At 34.2% G+C, this 19867-nt stretch overlaps 1 protein-coding gene across 3 annotated transcripts in view; it reads left to right on the top strand.

Moving 5' to 3' along the window:
• Positions 1 to 10347, top strand: part of LOC149806748 (nuclear factor 1 A-type-like) — a 148033-nt gene extending 137686 nt beyond the window's left edge. For all 3 annotated transcript variants that reach the window (XM_089957156.1, XM_089957162.1, XM_089957147.1), the window contains 4 exons: positions 419 to 590; positions 2989 to 3131; positions 5250 to 5478; positions 6214 to 10347. In XM_089957156.1, the coding sequence (XP_089813282.1) occupies positions 419 to 590; positions 2989 to 3131; positions 5250 to 5478; positions 6214 to 6407 (738 nt within the window). In that variant the 3' untranslated portion in view covers positions 6408 to 10347. The remainder of the gene's footprint in view (positions 1 to 418; positions 591 to 2988; positions 3132 to 5249; positions 5479 to 6213) is intronic.
• Positions 10348 to 19867: the final 9520 nt, after the last annotated feature.

Here is a 19867-nt window from a genome sequence, read left to right as displayed (position 1 = left end):
TTTAAGGGACTGTTTTGGGACTTGTGTGGTTTTGACCTTTAATCCTCAGCAAGAGTCTCGCTAACACATTAGCACAGTTACTCAAAAGCTATTTCATGCATTACTGTGCTTTGATTGTCTCCTGTAGCTAACTGTTTTAGAGTTTCATACTGTTATTTGCAGCTACTGTTTTGTCTGATGTAGAATATGCATGTCCATTTTCATCTGTCCTAAAAGTTGCTAGAGACGATATTGCAGTAGTGTTGTACGAAACCCTGATTGAGGTATTAATTTTAGATTATTATTTTTATAAATGAGATAAAATCTTATTTCATAAAATAATGTATATGATTTCTGTCACTGGAAAAAATGCATAGAAGTGTGCTTGAAAAAAATAAGCATGGTAATGTAGTTGGATTTTTTTTCTTTCTATTTTCAGTCCAATCCTTCATCACCACCTGGGAAAAGTCCCTCCAAGATGCCTCATTTCTATGCACCAGGGATGTTGCCGCCTCCACCTCCTCCCCCTACACTGGCTCGACCAGTAGCCCTCTTAAGAACCTCAGACGGTCAGACTGTGATCAGTAGCAACTCCTCCACGATAACCTCATGTATGAGCAATGTCAAATTCCACTTATTTAAACTGATATATTTACATTGTCCATCGTGAAGATCTGACAGTGACCGCTTAGGGGTCATCTTCAGGTGACCTATGTTATTACGTAATTGCTAATTTTGTAAACCAATCAGATGAAGTCTTTAATCTTTGCACTTGCGAGACTGAGCAGTATAGCTGAAGAGCATCGTTGTGTGCCAAACAATTTGATTCACTTTCAAATATCTGAAAGCTACATTTCCATTAGCTAATTCGAAGGTCACCAGAACATAAGTGGTTACTGTCAGATCTTCACGTAGGACAGTGGAGATCTGATTTTAATCTGATTGCTCAGCTGAATTCCATATGAATATGAAAAATATACATAATTCATTCAACTACTACATGAATAATTATTATCGAACAAATGTAGTCATTTTTTTTCTGATTTGGGCAATATGATTCACTAGTATAATATTTGATTGTGTGAAGATTGTCTGACAATATAGTTAAGCCATATGCATGATGGCAGCTTTATATTTTCTTTATAAAAAAAAGTAGTGCCAGCTGATTTCAACAATCCGAAGCTGTGAGATGATTACCAGGCAGTTAGGTAGGTAAATTAATTGATGGCTAAATTTGGATGACAAACTTTTGACCACTTCATTGATTGGTGCTATGCTGGTTGACTCTGCAGACACCTTTTGGCTGTTGTTTACGCTAGACTGAACAGCTATTGTATACTGGATTCATTGAAGAAAAAACACAAATAAGACTTGATGGCTTTGTTTTGTATGGTTCAATAATAATTGCATCAATAAATAACAGCATTTGAAAGAACTGATGTTTCAAAAATAAATTAAGATCAGAATCCATTGACTGACTGTTGACAGTTGTAACTTTTAATGAACTTTCACAAATTGAAACTTTTGATATCTTTATTCCTATATAAAAAGAAACACCGGTAAGATAATTTCCTCAAGAATACAACAGATCTTGCTAAACTGTTAAGCTTTATTGAGTCTGTGTTTACCCCCTTTCCCTTACCTGAAATGGTGTCATTGTTAACAGTTGTCATAACATCAAAATGAACTTTGGTTTTGTTGGGAAATTGTGATTTGCAATTTTGTTGATGAGTAAGAAGTTTTTATTTAAATTGGCACATAAAAATGACGATACAGTAAAAATAAATTACATGATTGTTATATATGAGCATCCTTAAACCATGTTCAGGTTTTTTTTAAATCAAAATTAGCACCATGTTTGATGCAAAGGAGATAAATCTATGTGACTTAATAGTCAATCTGCTCTTTATGTTTTGTTCCATTGATTGGAATTAGGAGATCCATCCACAAATGTGTATGTTTGCATGCATGGGACAATGATTTTTATATCAGAAATGTAACATTTTCCCAGGTATGGTTTGATCCTGAATGTGACTTAGGTTTTAACATTTTGTAAAGTGAGTTGGGGAGGTTTTATATTATACATATAATTGATACCCACTGGTAAGGTACATACATTAAGGTAGCTTATAGCACTTGAACTGATGAAAAATTTCTGTGCAAAGTGACCAGGCACAAACAGTCATGATAAATGATAACCAGCCATTATCAGGGCTATTCCAGTAAAAGATACTTGGGACCCGGAGAATGCACATTCAGTATTGAATAGTCATCCATGGATTCAATTTATAATTATTTATAAAAACTCTCAGAGTAATCCATTACCCTAAGATATATTTTTTTTAAAGCCTGCCTTCCAAGGGTATTTTTAAAAATATCCTTTTGATTAATAGTTTGAGCTTGGATAAAGTATTAGCATTTTCACTTATTAACATCTCATGCATAACAAGCTAAGCATGAAGTTAGTTTAGTAATATGAGAGGAGGCTATAGTTATTAGCTACATTTTGCATATGTTTATTGACATTTATACAATGTATATGAAACTAAATTAATGACATCTGTTTTCTTTGTTTGGAATTAATTGGCGTGACTTCATTTTCATTACTTTTTCTGCCATTGTACTCAAGTTCATACTGGTAATGGGAATCGGGAAAGGCCATTTAAAGAATTATCTAGAGGGTCCTGAGTCAAAAAATTTATATTCCATGAGACAAAATAGTTCATATATTTGTTACAGTTTAACGTAGATATAAAAACTCTACTCCATCTTCAGTCTTCCCCTACTCCTCTCACCTCAGGTGTTCCAGGTTTGATGACTCAAGCATATGGAATGGTAAAGGGGGCAATAATACAATGTTAGTTGTTTTCTCTGCATTTTTTGGTGACCTTCACATCAAAAGACCATACTGTGCCAACATGTGATACATTTAGAGTGCTCTACATAAGTTGTGAGAACCTCATATTCAATCACTGTGAAAGAAATAAAGTTTCCTTTTAATCATTTCAGCTTCTGCGATAAGTAGTAGTGGTCAGAATGTCAGTAGTTCTCCAGGAACGCCTCCCACAAACCGTGGCATCATGTCTAGTCCTTTCTCTATGCTGTCTCGACCAGAACATGCCTTTGCACATATACACCCCCAGGGACATCAGGTATGAATGCCACAGGCTGTTAATATAGGGTTGAAGAAAATAAAATAAAAATCTGCTTGTCTAGAATTACGATTTTCATGAAAGTGCAAAAATGTTGCATGTGTTCTTTTGTTTTAAATTCGTAAATTTTGTCTGCCACATAAATTCTGAAGGAGAGCTGGCTGTTAAAACCTAGCTACTTTCCATGCAAACTATGTAAAGACATTCTTTTAAGGATGGCTCAGATATTCCTATTTATTACTTTGTGCTTAAAGAGGTAGGTACACATTGGTGAAGTACATGTTTACATGTGAAAAGTATATAGTTTTGTATGAGTCTGTATAGTAAAAATTTTTTACTTGCTAATAAAAATGTAAAGCTGCTGGAGAAAATTCCTTTTTGGGGCTGCTTTGCACATTCAAGATCATAAGGATCCAAACCTAAGTGTTTACTGTAAAACAAATTGAAATTTAATTATTATAAATCTCAGACATTTCCTGGTCAGGTAATTATGAAATAGAAAACTGATGGCTTTGAAAAAAGAGGATATCAGTTATGCTCATCCTTTTATATTTTTATTAATATCCTTTATTATTATTATAATTAATTAATTAATTAATCAAGGATGTGCATAACTGATATCCTATTTACAAATTTATATCTATATATATGTACTGGTATATGGACCTATTCACTTTTTCACACACTCATGCATGCAGATATATATATATATATGTATATATATATATATATATATAATCACACACACATACATACATACACAGATTTTACAATTATGAAAATGAAGGTTATATAATCAGAAGTCTTACCCATGTGAAACTTAGTCCCTTTCCTGTTGGTGGCATTGTCATCATCACCAGTTTCGTGGAATGTTTTCACTTTTCAGATATTTCCTAAATTCATCAATAGATTCTCCTTGTACTTGGCCTGAATTGTTATTAAGCTGGGAACACGGTCACACTCATTATTTTTGTTAAAGTGTAAAGTTGTTTTGGTTTGGTTGCATCACATCAACTAAACCCCATGATTGATTTTGTTCAAACTTTAGATGAATCATTTTGAAGCTTACACAGTTTATTCTGTGGCATCCTTGCTGACTCCTATATGTAATTAGAATCAAACATTGTCTTATCAAATTTGTGTTCAGGTTTTATTCAAAAATTTTTCATTTGTTTGTATTTTCTAAACCTTTTGATGGATCTTCTTCATACTTGGGATGAAATATTTGTGAAGTTAAGATAATTCACTCTATGACATGCTAACTCGCACCTTTTACCTTGAGGTTTAGGTCACTGTTATAGAAAATTTGCATTATGGTTTTCATTGTAGTTTTTTAATTTCCCTATATTTCCTAAACTTCGTAATGGAATTTGTTCATGTTTAGGATGAATCTTTATCAAGCGAAGTATTATCATTCTGCACCATGGTCACTAAGCCGTTTTACCATGTGCTCTTTGTTCTGCATTTTACAGGAAGGCTTCAATCATGGGCTTGGCATACAGGCCCAAACCTAATTTCTGTATAAATTACTGTGCAGGTCCAGGTCTTTTTCTATATAAATAACCATGCAGGTCCAGGCTTTTTTCTGTATAAATGACCATGCATACCCAGGCCTTTTTCTGTATAAATTACCATGCATACCCAGGTATTTTCTGTATAAATGACCATGCAGACCCAGGTCTTTTTGTTATATAAATGACCATGCAGGTCCAGGCCTTTTTCTATATGAATGACCATGCAGACACAGGCCTTTTTCTGTATAAATGACCATGCAGGCCCAGGCCTTTTTCTGTATAAATGACCATCCAAGCAGTAGATTTTAATTATTAATATCATAGTAACTCTTCCAGCTATTGACATCAGCCCACTGTGTCCATGATACTTTTCTCACTCTTGAAATATCAGAAAATCCTTGCTCTGCCCTTTCTTCTAAAGTTCATATTTGGCAACCATATCATGAAGCTAGAATAATGACGATGGGAATATGTGACTGTAGATTTTATTAGTACAGTTTCAGTACAGAATTGAATTTTCCCAAATTCAAAAGTGACCAGAATTTAAAAATGTGATTTTTTTTTCTTCCATACTTGAAAAACCTTTCCTTCATTATTCCTTCAGGTATTTTCTTATTCAAGTATAAGTCCAGTTAATGCTATAAGTGGAGTGATCAGTCCCACCACACTTAGCCTTATTGCCTCACCTGTTGCCACACCCAGAACCACACCCAGATCAACCCCAATACCTCGATGGACCACACCATTTGGAATACCTCTAGATGATGGGATGGATTATAATATGCTGGCAAATGTAATGCATGTTGGTCAAGATGAACCTTTGATGAATGAAGGTAAGAATGGAGGTATACCCACATACATGCACCTTAGTAAATAAACCTTAACATGCACAGATGTATATCCAGCTAAGAAAGGCTTTCCATCTGAGGATTTGCTTTTATATTGTCCCAATCCTTCTTGAGCGACATGCAGGGAAATAAGCAGGGCACAATAAGCCAGTATTAGGAATTTGATCAGGCTGTAAATAGAGCTTGAGAATGATGGAGTCATGGTAGTGCATATTTAATTTGCACTTCCTATTACATGTTCAGTCCTGCATTAAACTCAGGATTCATTATCATATATGCTCCCTTTTTAAGTTGATCTAACTGCAGACAACATAGACCCTAATATGCCATCGCATAATTTACTGGCAGATCATGGTTATTCTTCTTTGTTCTACTGATCACTCTTTACAAACTGAATAGACCCAGATTTGCTGATGCATGATGTGATGGCAAATCTGGATCCATACAGTTTGCAGTTTGACCCAACTTGGAGTATATATGATGGCTGCTCATCTTAAGTCAATAGTTTTCTCCGATCTTGAAGACCAGCCCATCCCACCATTGTAGCCATCTCGAGTTTATACTTTAGAGAACTTGTCATGAAATTATCAGTACTGATGAAGACTGCTCATATAGCCAACCTTAATTTAGAATTGTATTTTGGTGAAGGACAAGAACAAAGCATTGAGGTTGAGTATCTTACCTCACATTATTTAGTCCATTTCATCTCTCTTGTTTCAGAGCGCTTCTTGCCAGTTATTCAGAACAATGAAGGAATGGAGACATCTGGGAATAGCTCGGGTAGTAATGGGGGTCAGGCTGGTAACCCACAGTCTGTCCCCCAAAACCACCCATCTGGACCCCCCACCCCAGGGGCACATGGTGGAGGTACACCTAACAAGCCTCAAAACCAACAGTCACAACAACAGACTTGACAGTGAAGGACAGAGCAAATGTTGGGGAGATGAAGGGGTGGGTGGAAGCTAAGGAAAAAGCTCATTTATTTTATTTAACAAGATGAGCTCAGTGATGTTTTTTTTTTTTGTCTACCAAACATTTGCAAATAGTTAGTTGTAGTTGATCTACAACATTTCAGTATCTGTGGCTTCCAATATCATCAAGATACAGTGTTTTCTATAGGAAATATTGGTAAGTGTGTACTCACAAAAACTTGTATATTTTGTCATTTTAGAGAATGTGGACTTGGAGAAATAGCATGGAGTACCATGCACTTTTTATGTCCAAATGGAAAGTTCCAGTTGGAACTGTTTTATTCAAATCAGTATACCCAAGTCTTATTCCTGGTGTAGTGGGTTGGTGTGGCAAATAAAAGAGATTGTTGCACAACTTAGTGCTGCTGCCTGGCTGTGATAGCATTATACTTTTTGTTGTTTGTTTTACTCATGGATTGATTATTTCATGAAGCCTAAGGTCAGTTAAATTTTTAAATATGTTGATGTACTCAGAGTTTTTCACAAATTAATGAATGCACTGTAGGCAGTTAACTTGCCGCAACCACAGTGTTTATTTTACAAATCCATTACTGTATAACCACATTTGTTGGCCTGCGTAAAGACTAGAATTATCAACACTTTCATTGTGATGAGCACTGAACTTATTTGTACAGACACAATCTGTCATCTATAACGAAAATGCACAGCATTAAGTTATTCCCAGATTTTTTGTGTGTGACTGTATTCAAGACTCATCAGTTGAGAAATTTTTCTTCACAAAACACTTGCATCACAGACTTTCCATATCCAAGAAGTTCGATGACATTAAGTTCTTGCAGCACAATTGTTTTGTTTTTTTTGCTACTTTAATACATTCAGGTTTGGATGTTGGATTTTCTCTATGCAATTACACAATCAGTTTTTAAATTAAAAAGAAAATCTTGTTAAAATTTTGTATTTTTTGACAATTGGGCATATAAAATAAAAACAGTATAATTATTAATGATGAATTTTTTGGACATAAAAAAGAATAGGAATTATCTTTGTATGTAAAATAATGTGAAGTTATGATTTCTGGAATTAAATTTCTTTTCACTTGTTATTTGGCCTGTGCATTTATTTGACTTTTGTTATTTGGTCCTTTTTATCAAAACCCATGGTATCAAGAAAGTAATAATGACATTTCATATTTTGTGGGCATCAATTTTCAAAGTTTTCCAAAAGAAGACATTTTCTTTTGGCACTTAATTTTGTGGATTGTTTAAGAATCCCTGTTGATTCCACAGAAGGATCACACAGTTCATTGGGTCTGTCAGTTCTTTGTTTTTTAGCAACAGTGAAATCCATGACAGTCAGTACCACTTAAATAATAATAAATTAACAGTTGTTGCAAAATACTGAATGTTGACATTTGTTATAATGCTTATATACCTGTGGAAATTAAGATCTGAATTAGTTTGCAGTTTGTATGGATATTGTGTCCATCATCTGACTGGTGCATTCAATGCAAAATCGAGAAATATTTTTCCCCATTATATTCCCTATGACTAATATATTTTGGTATTTGGGGAATGAAGATCTGTCAGAGTAGTCGACTGTCTTCTTTTTATGTGCTGTGCATTAAGTTGAAAATTTTACAATATCTTTCAAAAAAGTCCCCATTATTGTAAGAAAATTAAAAAAAATACATAGCAATTGAAAGTGCTTTGACTTATTCTGGTTTGGTTTGAATAAAGAATAATCTGAAACTGTATCATTCAAAGAAATTTTAGTACCAACATTTGACATTAGATGTGAAATATTTCATGTCCCGAATCTTGTACATAAATAATAAATCCATCCAATGAAAGCTTTAAAATAGTTTTATAAATTCATTGTTAATAGCCATGGTAGAGGAAAATACAGTAATGCTCAAGCTATGCAGATTAAACGATGTGATAAAATTGACATTTCAGTAATGGTATCCAATTATGCAAATAAGACATGGTACTAGAGATATGTAATAAGCTACAGTCCTTCCATAACCTTGAAATTTATTGTTGAGGATTTAAGTTTAATGTTTAAACCTGTCTATGGTAGTATATTTTTTCATCCATTTTTAACTTATACTTTGCAACTTGTTGTGTAGATTCAGATTCAGTCTTATCTTTTATCTTGACTTACAGACTTGATAATTACTGTATATACCTATAAGTTGAGTCCAGCTGCACACTGCACAGACCCAGATCTGCTAGAGCATAATGCATCAGCAGATCTAGGTCTGTGCAGTTTATTAGGAGTAATCAGAACAAACAGCATACACCCTGATCTGCAGGCACATAAAGCTAAGGCAGATGGGGATTTTTGTTGTTTTCAGTTTGACTTGACTTATAAGCTAGAATATATGGTAGCTAATGTTATCAACAGTACCTTTATAGATATGCATCATGCATTTGTAACCTGAAATTTCATGTTATGCATGGCCTGATTTTCACACATGTTTAACAGTGAAGATATCATTCATTTTTTGTCAGTCATGAGTCATTCAGAATTGTACGTCGTACACAAACAACATTCAGAATTACACAAGCAAGTTTTGTGTTGTTGACTTCCATTTTCAGTTATCTAATGGCATATTTTTGGCAGAAAAGGAAACAATCACTCATCTTTGATTTGTAGTTTATGTGTGTAATGTTAAATGTTCTAAGCTACTAGTCGTGTTAGTGATACCTACTAGTCGTTGATGACCAGTCTGAGGAAGTTTTTCCTATTTCTGTGTGTGTGTAAACAAAATAGTTACGCAGTGTAGTGAGTAGATCTGTGTTTTTCTCATATAACTCCACTGCAAATGTTCAGTGACAAAAACTTGAAGAAAAAAAATCCCCCAAAAAACTTTTATGTTCCTTCAGTTCATGGACACTGCAGAATATTGTCTGTAGTGTCAGCTTTATATCTAGTAACATGGATCAAAAATGAAATTTTAAGAGACAATATTTATTTTCAACGTGATTAGATACAATGTATTTCTTTTAAATTTAGTTTTACTTAGATATTGAGGATATGTGTCTACTTTTGACCAGAAAGCTTATCTTTGCTCTTTAGGTGGTGAACTTTGTGATGGTACTTTCTAATCTGATCAGAGATTTGAGTTATTTTGTCACTTAGGCCTAAAACTTGCATTGTTGGAGACTGAGCCTTTACTTATTACAAATTTGTCTTTTAGGATCACCTGAAATTTTGAAATGTCATTTTGGAAGAAAGGCTGAGCTTGTCAGGTACTATCATTGTAAAAGGAAGGAGAAAATATAATGTACACTTTATGTTCAGTAGAGGCCATACAGATTTCTTATGTAGGTTGTATTTGATGAAGAAATTTTGAAAGATGATAGAGAAACAGTTTGAAATTAAGTTTGTAATAATCTTTGGACCTACTAGATATCAAGTCATGAATTGTTTTTAATATATTTAAGTGCATGTTAGATACGAGTTAGAATAGAAGAGATGTATAAGTGAAAATTCAGTTCATGTAAAAAAAAAATTAAACAAGCTGCCATTTTATCAAGCAAAACTGGGTCTGAGTAGTCTTCAACATTTCTGAGAAAATGTTCTAGAGAATTACATCTTCCAGCATTTTAGAGCATGTTGTATTCTGATTCTGTTTCATGGTAGGTAAGGCATGTTTGCAGTGTAACTGCAACAGAAATTGTATAGTCAGTATATGAAATGATCGTAACATCTTGGATATAAATGCAGATGTTTCCAAACAAGAAAATGCCTACTAGAAGTTTGTGAATTCCAGTGAAGTCAAGAGTTGAGTGGTTAGAACTGCCATGCATGATCGTCTCTCACTGTATCAGATTAAATGCTTCAGCATAATTGCTTGAATGAAGTGCAATTATTAAAGCAAAAAATATCCAGCTCCCAATTTCTGTCTCAGTTGAATGTAGAATTGTAAATTCTAAATGTTGCATGAATTTATTAAACTAATTAAATGAGATTATGTTTTGGAATGATTTAATGATGTAATGTCTATATTCATATATCAAGTCCGACTACAAAATGCACTTTGTTCTGTAATTGAATAATACACCAGCAGACCAGGGTCTTTGTTGTTTGATATACTGATTACTGTTAACAAACTGCATAGACTCAGATCTGCCAATGCATAATGCGCCTGGCAAATATGAGTCTTTATAGTTTACAATTGAAATGGACTTGCGAGTATATATTGTATTTTGTTTATGCTTTTGTAAGGCATTATATAATTAAGATAGTGCATCTACAATGCAACTTATGAGGGACTGACCATCTTAAGCTGTAAGATAGTGCATCTACAATGCAACTTGTGAGGGATTGACCATCTTAAGCTGTAAGGTAGTGCATCTACAATGCAACTTATGAGGGACTGACCATCTTAAGCTGTAAGATAGTGCATCTACAATGCAACTTATGAGGGACTGACCATCTTAAGCTGTAAGATTGTGCATCTACAATGCAACTTATGAAGGACTGACCATCTTAAGTTGTAAGATAGTGCATCTGCAATGCAACTTATGAGGGACTGACCATCTTAAGCTGAAGAGTGGTGACATGGCTTGCATAGAGCAGATTTGAATGATTTTCCACATTTAATAAAATGATTATTAAGAATACAAATACATGCATGATTGCCATCCGTATCAGCCCGGCCATTCATTTTAGTGAATGTTATGCTATATCTTCAAGCTGAATATTAATTTCAAAACAAATCTTCTTACCACAGCTGATATATGTTAACTTGAAATTAGATCTGTATGTGATACAAACTTCATGTTGTAATTTTCAGACATCCTCTATGAATGATAATCCTAAAATGGCAATTCTTAATAACCTTTGCAAGGCTGCGTGTGTCATCATGCTTTTCGTTTTTCAAATACTGGGTGCTGTTGTGAATAAAATTACCTTTGTGTTTCTTCATGCAAACTGTATACAGTTTTATTTAGTGTGCTGAAAAATTAGGATGAAAAATAAAATTAATGACTGCTTCCCACCCCTACCTCCAAATGCATTTTAGAGCAAAACTTTAGAATATGTAACAACTTCAGGTAAAGATGGTAGGTAGCTTAAGAACCAAAGGAAAATCTGAAGAGAAATATGAAAAATGTTTGGATTAAATGGCATTGCAGTTTACTTCATTTTGCTTAGCATGGAAATTCGCATTACCTCATTTTAGAAGAGTCCGTGTCATTACTTAAACTATTGAGACCCAGAAAAAGTCATGACAAGGGATTGTAATTACTGGCAAACCAAAAATACATATTTGAAGCAAAGGTCTTATGAACCTATCGTGCTGTATTGTCCGTCCATTCATGTTCCCAATTTCATTTTCATGCAATAACTAAAGTTCTCCATTATCTGCCATTTCCATACTTTGTAAATAACTTTGCATTGTGGTAAGGAAAAAGTCTTGATTTTGGGGTTCAAACATCAGAAATCAAGATCAAGTATAGAATGCGAATGGTTTCTGTACAAAAATGTTTATTCTACATTGCAGACCTGGATCGAAACATTTTTTCTGGCTTCAATCTGAAGTAAGGAAGAAGCCTGTTGACATTGGGGGTCAGAGGCCAGGGTCATTTAACTGAGAAGAAGAAAAGTAGTGTCTGCGTAATCTTAGTTCTATATCACAGACCTGGACCAAACATTGTTGATGACTTGTACTTGGATAATGAAGTATTATTTTGATTTCATGGTTAGAAGACCAGGGTCAGTGTATGAAAATAAAATGGCTACCTGCAGAATTACTTTAGCTCTGTGTCACATACCTAGACTAAATTTTGTAAATGGCTTGCACTTGGAGTAAGATAGAAGCTTATTAGTTTCAAGGTCACTGGACTGGAAACAAAATGAAAATATGGTTTCTGCACAACAAATTCAGTATTTGACCATCTGCAATTACCAGTCATTTGAGATAGCCTAAAATTTGAGTAAGAAAGAACCCTATTGATTTTGGGATGATATGGCCATTAGTTAAAGTCACTGGGACTGAACGTAAAGAAGATATTTTTTCAGTAGAACTTTAGTTCTTGACCACAAACATTGAGCAAATTTAAAAATGCAGTTTGCATAATAGCTTTTGTTGCACAGTATGTTTTTTGACAAAACTTGTGGATGTATTTACATAGGGTAAGAAAGAAACCAAATGACTTTTGGGTGTAAAGGTCCAGGTCATGTAAGTGTAATAAGAAAAAAAATAGGTTCCTGCACTATAAATTCTGTTGACAATATCATATTTTAAGTAAAGGTCAATGTCCTTGAGACCTGTTGGTAATGCATTTTTGAGCCAATGATGCCTCACCAATGCTTTTCTTTCACTGGCCAACATTAAAATCAGAATTTTTTTGGAATCAGCATTCTGTCTTGTACATAAAATCGTTTAATTATAACATACCGGGTAATATATGGACCGTATCTTTACCTTTTATACAGCTTTTGAGAAGAAGAAAAACGTTTATTTAAATTTTTAAAAAGATGGAAATGGCTGATCTCTGGGGACATTCTAGTACACATTGCAAACAAGCATTATATGCATGGGATGTATTTTGAATAAACTACGGTTGTAAAACGGGTGATAAATAGGGCTTGTTAGTTTCTTATAATGGATCAATATACCATACCTCCGAATTTTCCTTGTTTTCTTGAATTGAATCTGGTTTGTGAAGAAAAACAATTTTAACAGAATATTAAAACAACAGTGCAATACCGCTCCGGTGGCCTAGTGGTTAGAGCATCCGCCTCAGAAGTGGGAGATTGTGGGTTCAAACTCCGGCCGAGTCATACCAAAGACTTACAAAAATGGTACTAACAGCTGCCTCACTTGGCGTTCAGCATTAAGAGGTTAGTGTTAGGATTGGTCGGTCTGGTGTCAGGATTATGTGACTGGGTGGGACATCATACTACATGTCTGTGGCATGATGCCCCAGTGCTGGACATCACTTCAAACTGCCACACTGCAGACATCGTAGCAATATGACTGAAAAATTGTTAAAGCTACATTAAAAATCCTAATCACACACACACACACACACACACACACACACACACACACAAAAGTGCAAGAAAAATATGCCAAAATGTATGCATGCCACTCATTTCTTGGTTCTTGAATTTACACATAATCTGGATCATGGCTGTTCATCAATCTGTTACCAGTTTTGTTTCCACACAACAGCTCTAGTTCGTCTACCAGCTACTGTTGCCAAATTTTGTGGATGGCTTGTACTTGGGGTGAGGAAGAATCCTATTGATTCAGGGTCAAATATCAAGGTCACTGACTGGAAGAAGAAAAATGGTTTCTTTACAATAAACTGATTTATTTATCATCTGCAATTACTAATTTTATATATGGCTTGCACTTGGACTAAGGAAGAACCCTATAGATTTTGGGATCAAAAGTCAAGGTCACTGAAAACTAAAAATGGTTTCTGGACAGTAACATTAGTTTTGCATCACTGCAGATCTGTACCATGCTTTGTGCATGGCTTAAACTTGGGGCAGAGAAGAAGCCCATTGATTTTGGGGTCAGAGGTTACTGACATGAAAGGTTACTGACATGAAAGAAGAAAAGTGGTATTTGAATAAATTTAATTTGTTTACAGAGAGGACTATTAAATATGTGGCAGGTAAATAATGTGCTATTAATTGCATACTTTATAAAATTGCAAAATCTTTAATGGAGATATAGCTGTTTTTTCCTTTTATTTAAGATGGATGGTAGAGGTTATGGAATTTCTTAATAGGTAGTCAGTAAGATTTATGTGCCTACAGTTGTCATGTTTACTTTTCTATACCATGTGTGTGGTTGATATGTTACAGTGATAGACGTTGGGATGCATTTGAGTTCAAATCATATATAACAGTTTGTACAGTGCCACAGAAACAGGCTATGAAACGAAGATTGAATATTATAAAATTATTAGATTATTTATTAGTCATAATTTTTATATTCCAAACTTTTGAACATGTTTTCAAGGAGTTTGATATTTTTTTGTCAAGGAACCTATTATGTCTTTCTAATGAACATGTTCTTAGAAAATAGATGCTTTTGATGGTAAAGTTTTGTTTTCACAATTATTACAACCAGTTAACTTTACTTTCTAGATGCTTGCCCTTTCCATGCAGTATTTATTGTTGTCAAATTTCATACAGACTTACAAGGAATGAATGAGGAACCATTCATGTACATCCAAATTTTGTACATATATGTTAATTCATGACCTTGTTTTTATTAATGGATGTAGTGATAGAAAATCCGACTATGTGCCAAAAGATGGATAGCTTTATTGTATAATGTATAGGTAATTATATCTAGACACCATGTTTCCTCATGTACTATGCATGTACTATGTGCACACAAGTAAAAAAGACAGTAGGACCTTGACTGGACATTGTACAGATTCCGAACACGAGTCTGCACTTAGATTTTGTGTCAGTCAGTCACAAAATGCTTTACTCTTGTAATGCCACTTTTGATTGGCTGAAAGTGAAAACTTAAACTCAGGCCTGGATTCAAGTTTTTACCCTCGCCAGACCTGATCTGACTCTGATGTTATTAAACATTACTTGGCTCCAGAACTTACCTGATATTATTCTGACCAATCAGAATGCTTCATTCTGAGTAAGATTTTCCAGTCTGGAGTAATATTTATTACTTGAAATGTTGAGTGAAGTCTTATGACATTATTCATTATATAATGCACAAACAAATCAGGGTCGATACTGTTTTTTCTCCTTACTATTTTGATCAAGCTCTCACGACCCAGATGTATCAGCAAATGATATTTGTGGCATTGTTTGCGAGTGGTCGGGTAAGAAAAGATACAAGAGTCACTGGGAAATGTAACTGGGTGAGTTGCTTGAATGAGCCCAGGTAGTTATTTAATGACTTGGTTTCATTCCATACTGGGTTACTGACAAAACCATGTCACAGACTTACCTCACTGGTAACTGTAGTGATCTCCTTGCATATCATGTCCAATCTTATTTAGGTGGAAGCATGGTCAAGAACATGACATCACTTAGGCTGGTATTTTTCCAACTGATCCAGTGTGATTCCTTATTCAAAGTTTCACATGGCTGACTTAGACCAGTGAAAACCTGAGGTTAGATTGACATGACTAGCTTAGACCAATGAAAACCTGAGGTTAGGTTGACATGAATTGCTTAGGGCAATGAAAACCTAAGGTTGAGTTGACATGACTTTCTTAGATCAATGGAAACCTGAGGTTGGGTTGACATGACTCGCTTAGACCAATGAAAACCTGAGGTTGGGTTGACATGACTCTCTTAGACCAATGAAAACCTGCGGTTGGGTTGACATGACATGCTTTGACCAATGAAAATGCAAGAAACTTGCCTGAGGCTGTGTAAGACAGCAAATTTGGGTCTTCATTTTTGTGTAGCTGGGTGTGCCTTGAACATGCTAAACATGATACTGGTGTACAGATTGTTTTTGTCATGTACATTTGGAAAGATTTCTAGTTAAACCTGATAAATGAGTTTCTGACTTGTAGCAAGTTAGACACTAGCTATTATTTGTTTGGGATTCAATATTGTAAAAAAAAAAAAAAGCTTTGACTTGAAAGATCAGAGTACATTCTTTTAATTGTAATAGAAAACTAAATATAGATTCTAAATTAAAATATAAATCTGCATTGGTTGTTTATGAATTTTTTAAATTTTTTAAAACTTTCCACAAATGTGAATGAATATTTACTTTCTGTGACAGTAGAAGCTCATTGTTTTCTGAGTTTTGTTAGAAAACTTTTCAAAACCGTTTTATTTTATATGAAATTGTGTTAAACTTGGATCTGTGTGTTATTGTTCACTCGTTAAGAAAGGGCTTTCACGTTGTGAAATCAAAGATGCAAGATGTAGTCATAATTATGGTCATTTTCTTCCCTCATGTACATAGTCCCAACACCACATTGCATGTATTTAATAAACCTTTGTACTAAATTTTGTAAATACTGGTATTTATTGATGTAGCTGAGTATTTTAATTTTATGATCACTACACAGTTAACATTGTTTTGCACTTTTAAATGATCAAGCCAGGCATAATGCAACAGGAGATAAAAATGCAGTAGGAGATCTTCATCTAGCTGTTTTTGTGTTATTAAGTTTTATTAATGTAAACTTGTAAACTCTTAATTTTTTTCTTCGTCTCATTTCATTTTGTTCATCAGAACAACGGTATACTGAAATGATCAAGTTTTAAGTACATTTAACCTTCTGTCCTATTGCTGGATCCAAATTGACCTCCGTGTATTCCTTGAATTTAAACAAGTCTTCACATACTAAAAATCGTGACTTAACTGTTTAATTGTATAACACCAACAAATATTCAATCATGGTGATGAAGTTCAGAGATTGAAAAAAAAAAACATTCATCTGAATGAACGAAATCTCTGTAAATGAATATATGATCATGTACTTTTTGAATTTTTTTAATCAGACAGGATTTTAATTATTGATAGACCATGCAGGGTTGCAGATAGCACCTTGAAATGTAGATATCAAATGAGTTTTGTTTTCTTCTTACACCTTCTGAGATTTGTTATTTGTTCATTGTTTTCATCATGTATATGTATGCATCAAAGTGAATTTTATTATCTTTGCTAAATTTCAGAAATTTAGATGGTAGTTGCAAAAAATATTTGTCACTTCTTGATCAAGATTAAATGAAATATAGAATAAAACATGGTGAAATTCATACCAGTAATAAAAGTTTGAAATGTTGACTGAAAACTATGTATCTATTCATTTAACCCTATTGCCCATCTGCGTTATCATTCTGCACTGCTGTTCTGTGTAATGTTATATACTCCTAGAGATGATGCTGGTCACTAATATTAGTATCAGCTTCACCACAGCCTTGTTAATGTTCAGTGGTAAATATACCATACATGTTTAGCCCAGCTGTTATGGCCATGTGTGCTAGTTCGCTGTATATTTGTAATTTGTCATTATTATTTATTTTTGATTGCCGATGTTGTTTGTTTTGCAAAAAAAAATGTTTGCTGAAGCATTTGTAAAAATGTACAGAAATTTTTTGTTTTGTATACATAGAGATTTAATTTATTAATTAAGGACATTTGTATAGATTGTACAGTCAGAGTAATGTTCATATACCATGGAGATGTGCAGATTATCCAGTCAAAGATCATTGTGATTTCCATGGCGATGTAACAACAAAGGGTGGGAGGGAGGTGAGAGAGTATCAATTATGAACTGTGATTTTGGTTTTACATAACTAAGGCTATTATACAATATCTTTTGTGACTTGGCACATTGAATGGTATGGAGTGACAATATATATTAAACACAATAACTCACTCATTCACATTGTTGCTGCATCACCTATTTTAGTATTGTATTATGTCACAATCATTTCAAATACAGTAATGAATTTTTGATTGGAAGAATACTGTCGAAAATCACTTGAAAGCATATCCAGGATGTAAACAAACCAGATTTATGGCTACGTTTATACCATGGGTCATTTATGGTTCACTCATTTGTAACCCCATCGTCTTCAAAACCAAGATTTCATGGGGGGGAGGAGATTTTCAGGTTGAAACTTATAATAGTTTTTTTATTTTACTTGTTTAAAGTAAGGAAGTGAAATTTGTCTAATTTAATAATTCATTACTGAACTATCTGGCATAAATACTCCTATACGATTTCAATATTCTTTACTCTAAGGCAACATAAATTTTAAAAAGCCTGTAGTGCACCCAGATGAAGCAGTGCCAGCAAAATCATTACTGGGGTGGAATGATGGGCTTACTAATGGCTGACAATTTGCATAATAAAGTCTTGTGATTGTTTTAGACCCAGATTACTTAAGACAGTAAGCAGTTGTAGATCTTGGTTTTAGGTGTTTGCATATGGCTCTCATGTGAGGCAAAATACACTTCAGTCATGGTTATCCAAAAGCTTAAACACCCAAGGAACCTTGCAAATCAGCTTGGGAAATATGTTGTTTTATACAGTTTCACCTTTTCTGTCAGATCATAAATACATTTGAGTCCAAGATTCTACTGTTGTTCCAATTCAGAATTAATAGAGACTATTTTGTCCAGTGGTAGCTCTAGCTGCTGTAGTACCATTTAGGAAAGTACATGATTAAACTCATGGTCAAACCAGTTGTAGGTGAGTTCTAGCATCAACCAGGGAGTTAACTTATCATCGACTGGCATGTTGGCAAGTAGGAGTCTTGTACTTTCAGTTGCTACATGCCATTAGAAATAAACCTGGTAGACTATTTAGACATAATTTGGATGCAGACAATTGGAAAAGGTATTTTTTGGAAGGTCACAGGAGTTCACAGAAGACAAAATTGGCATCTCCCTTGTGAATAGTTAGAAGTATCAATTTTCTGGCAGAGGTGGCATCATCATCAGTGTTTAGGTTTGGTGTTTAAGTTTTTGAAAGTTATATCTCTTTGACATTAGTTACAGTATTTAACTGAGCATTGGTTTAACATTTCTGTATCAACTAAAGTTTCCAGTTAGATACAAGTACAAAGCTGCATCACCGTAACACCATTCACAATACAAGACAGAACCCTTGTTCTATTAACTGACAGTTCGGTTGATTTTTTTGTTTTTATAATTTACTGCACATGTATCCAACAGTTTTAACCCATCCCCAGAAAATTTCATACTTTCTGTATGTTTGTCTGTGTGCTGGAACACTCAGTGTATCAAATATTTCATGAGTAATTGCTATTTTTGGGGAAGGAGCAGGGAAGGGAGGATGTCTTTATTGATCAGACCTTGGTACTATTTTTGTGCTATTAGGTTTAGTGAAGAAGAGTACATTGTTTCTTGTTTATGCATATCAGAATGCATGCATAAAGATGATAATTGGGTTGCAGAGTGCGAGTCTCAGGCTCAGCCAGTGTGGGTATGTGAGAAAGTTGCTAGCTGCTTTCCGTGGGTTGGTGGTTCTTATTGAGGTTTTCCCAGGTTCTTCCTTCACCTGTTATACTGGCTGCCATATATAGCCTATCTTGCGCCGAGAAATGGTGTTAAACCCAAAAAACAATATCAAAGATGATAACCACATATGCATAAATGTGTGTTGGTGATTATGATCAAAAAATACATGTATGGTAGCTTCTTTTCGAAACATTATTATCATGGATACAAGCATTTCAGTGTTCACAGTGCAGAAGTATAAAGGTGTTTGTTAATTGTAATCTTTAATATTAAGAAAATATTTGAAAACAAAACTGATTTTTGAATTAAATCTTAAATCTACTTTCGAAGTCCAACTCTATTTGTCTATAATTCTTTAAATGTAGCCTTTTTTGTAAATTTGAACCAATACTAAAGATGCAAGTGCGTCATACAACATAGATATAAATGTACTTCCTTTTGTTGTTCTTTAATTGAAGAAGTCCTTTTTACCTTTCTA

This window comes from Sinohyriopsis cumingii, chromosome 1 (assembly GCF_028554795.1).
Source record: "Sinohyriopsis cumingii isolate HCF-2022 chromosome 1, ASM2855479v2, whole genome shotgun sequence".
NCBI classification, from domain to species: domain Eukaryota; kingdom Metazoa; phylum Mollusca; class Bivalvia; order Unionida; family Unionidae; genus Sinohyriopsis; species Sinohyriopsis cumingii.
The sequence above is the reverse complement of the archived record's forward strand: the minus strand, read 5'-3'. Positions and strand labels throughout refer to the sequence as shown.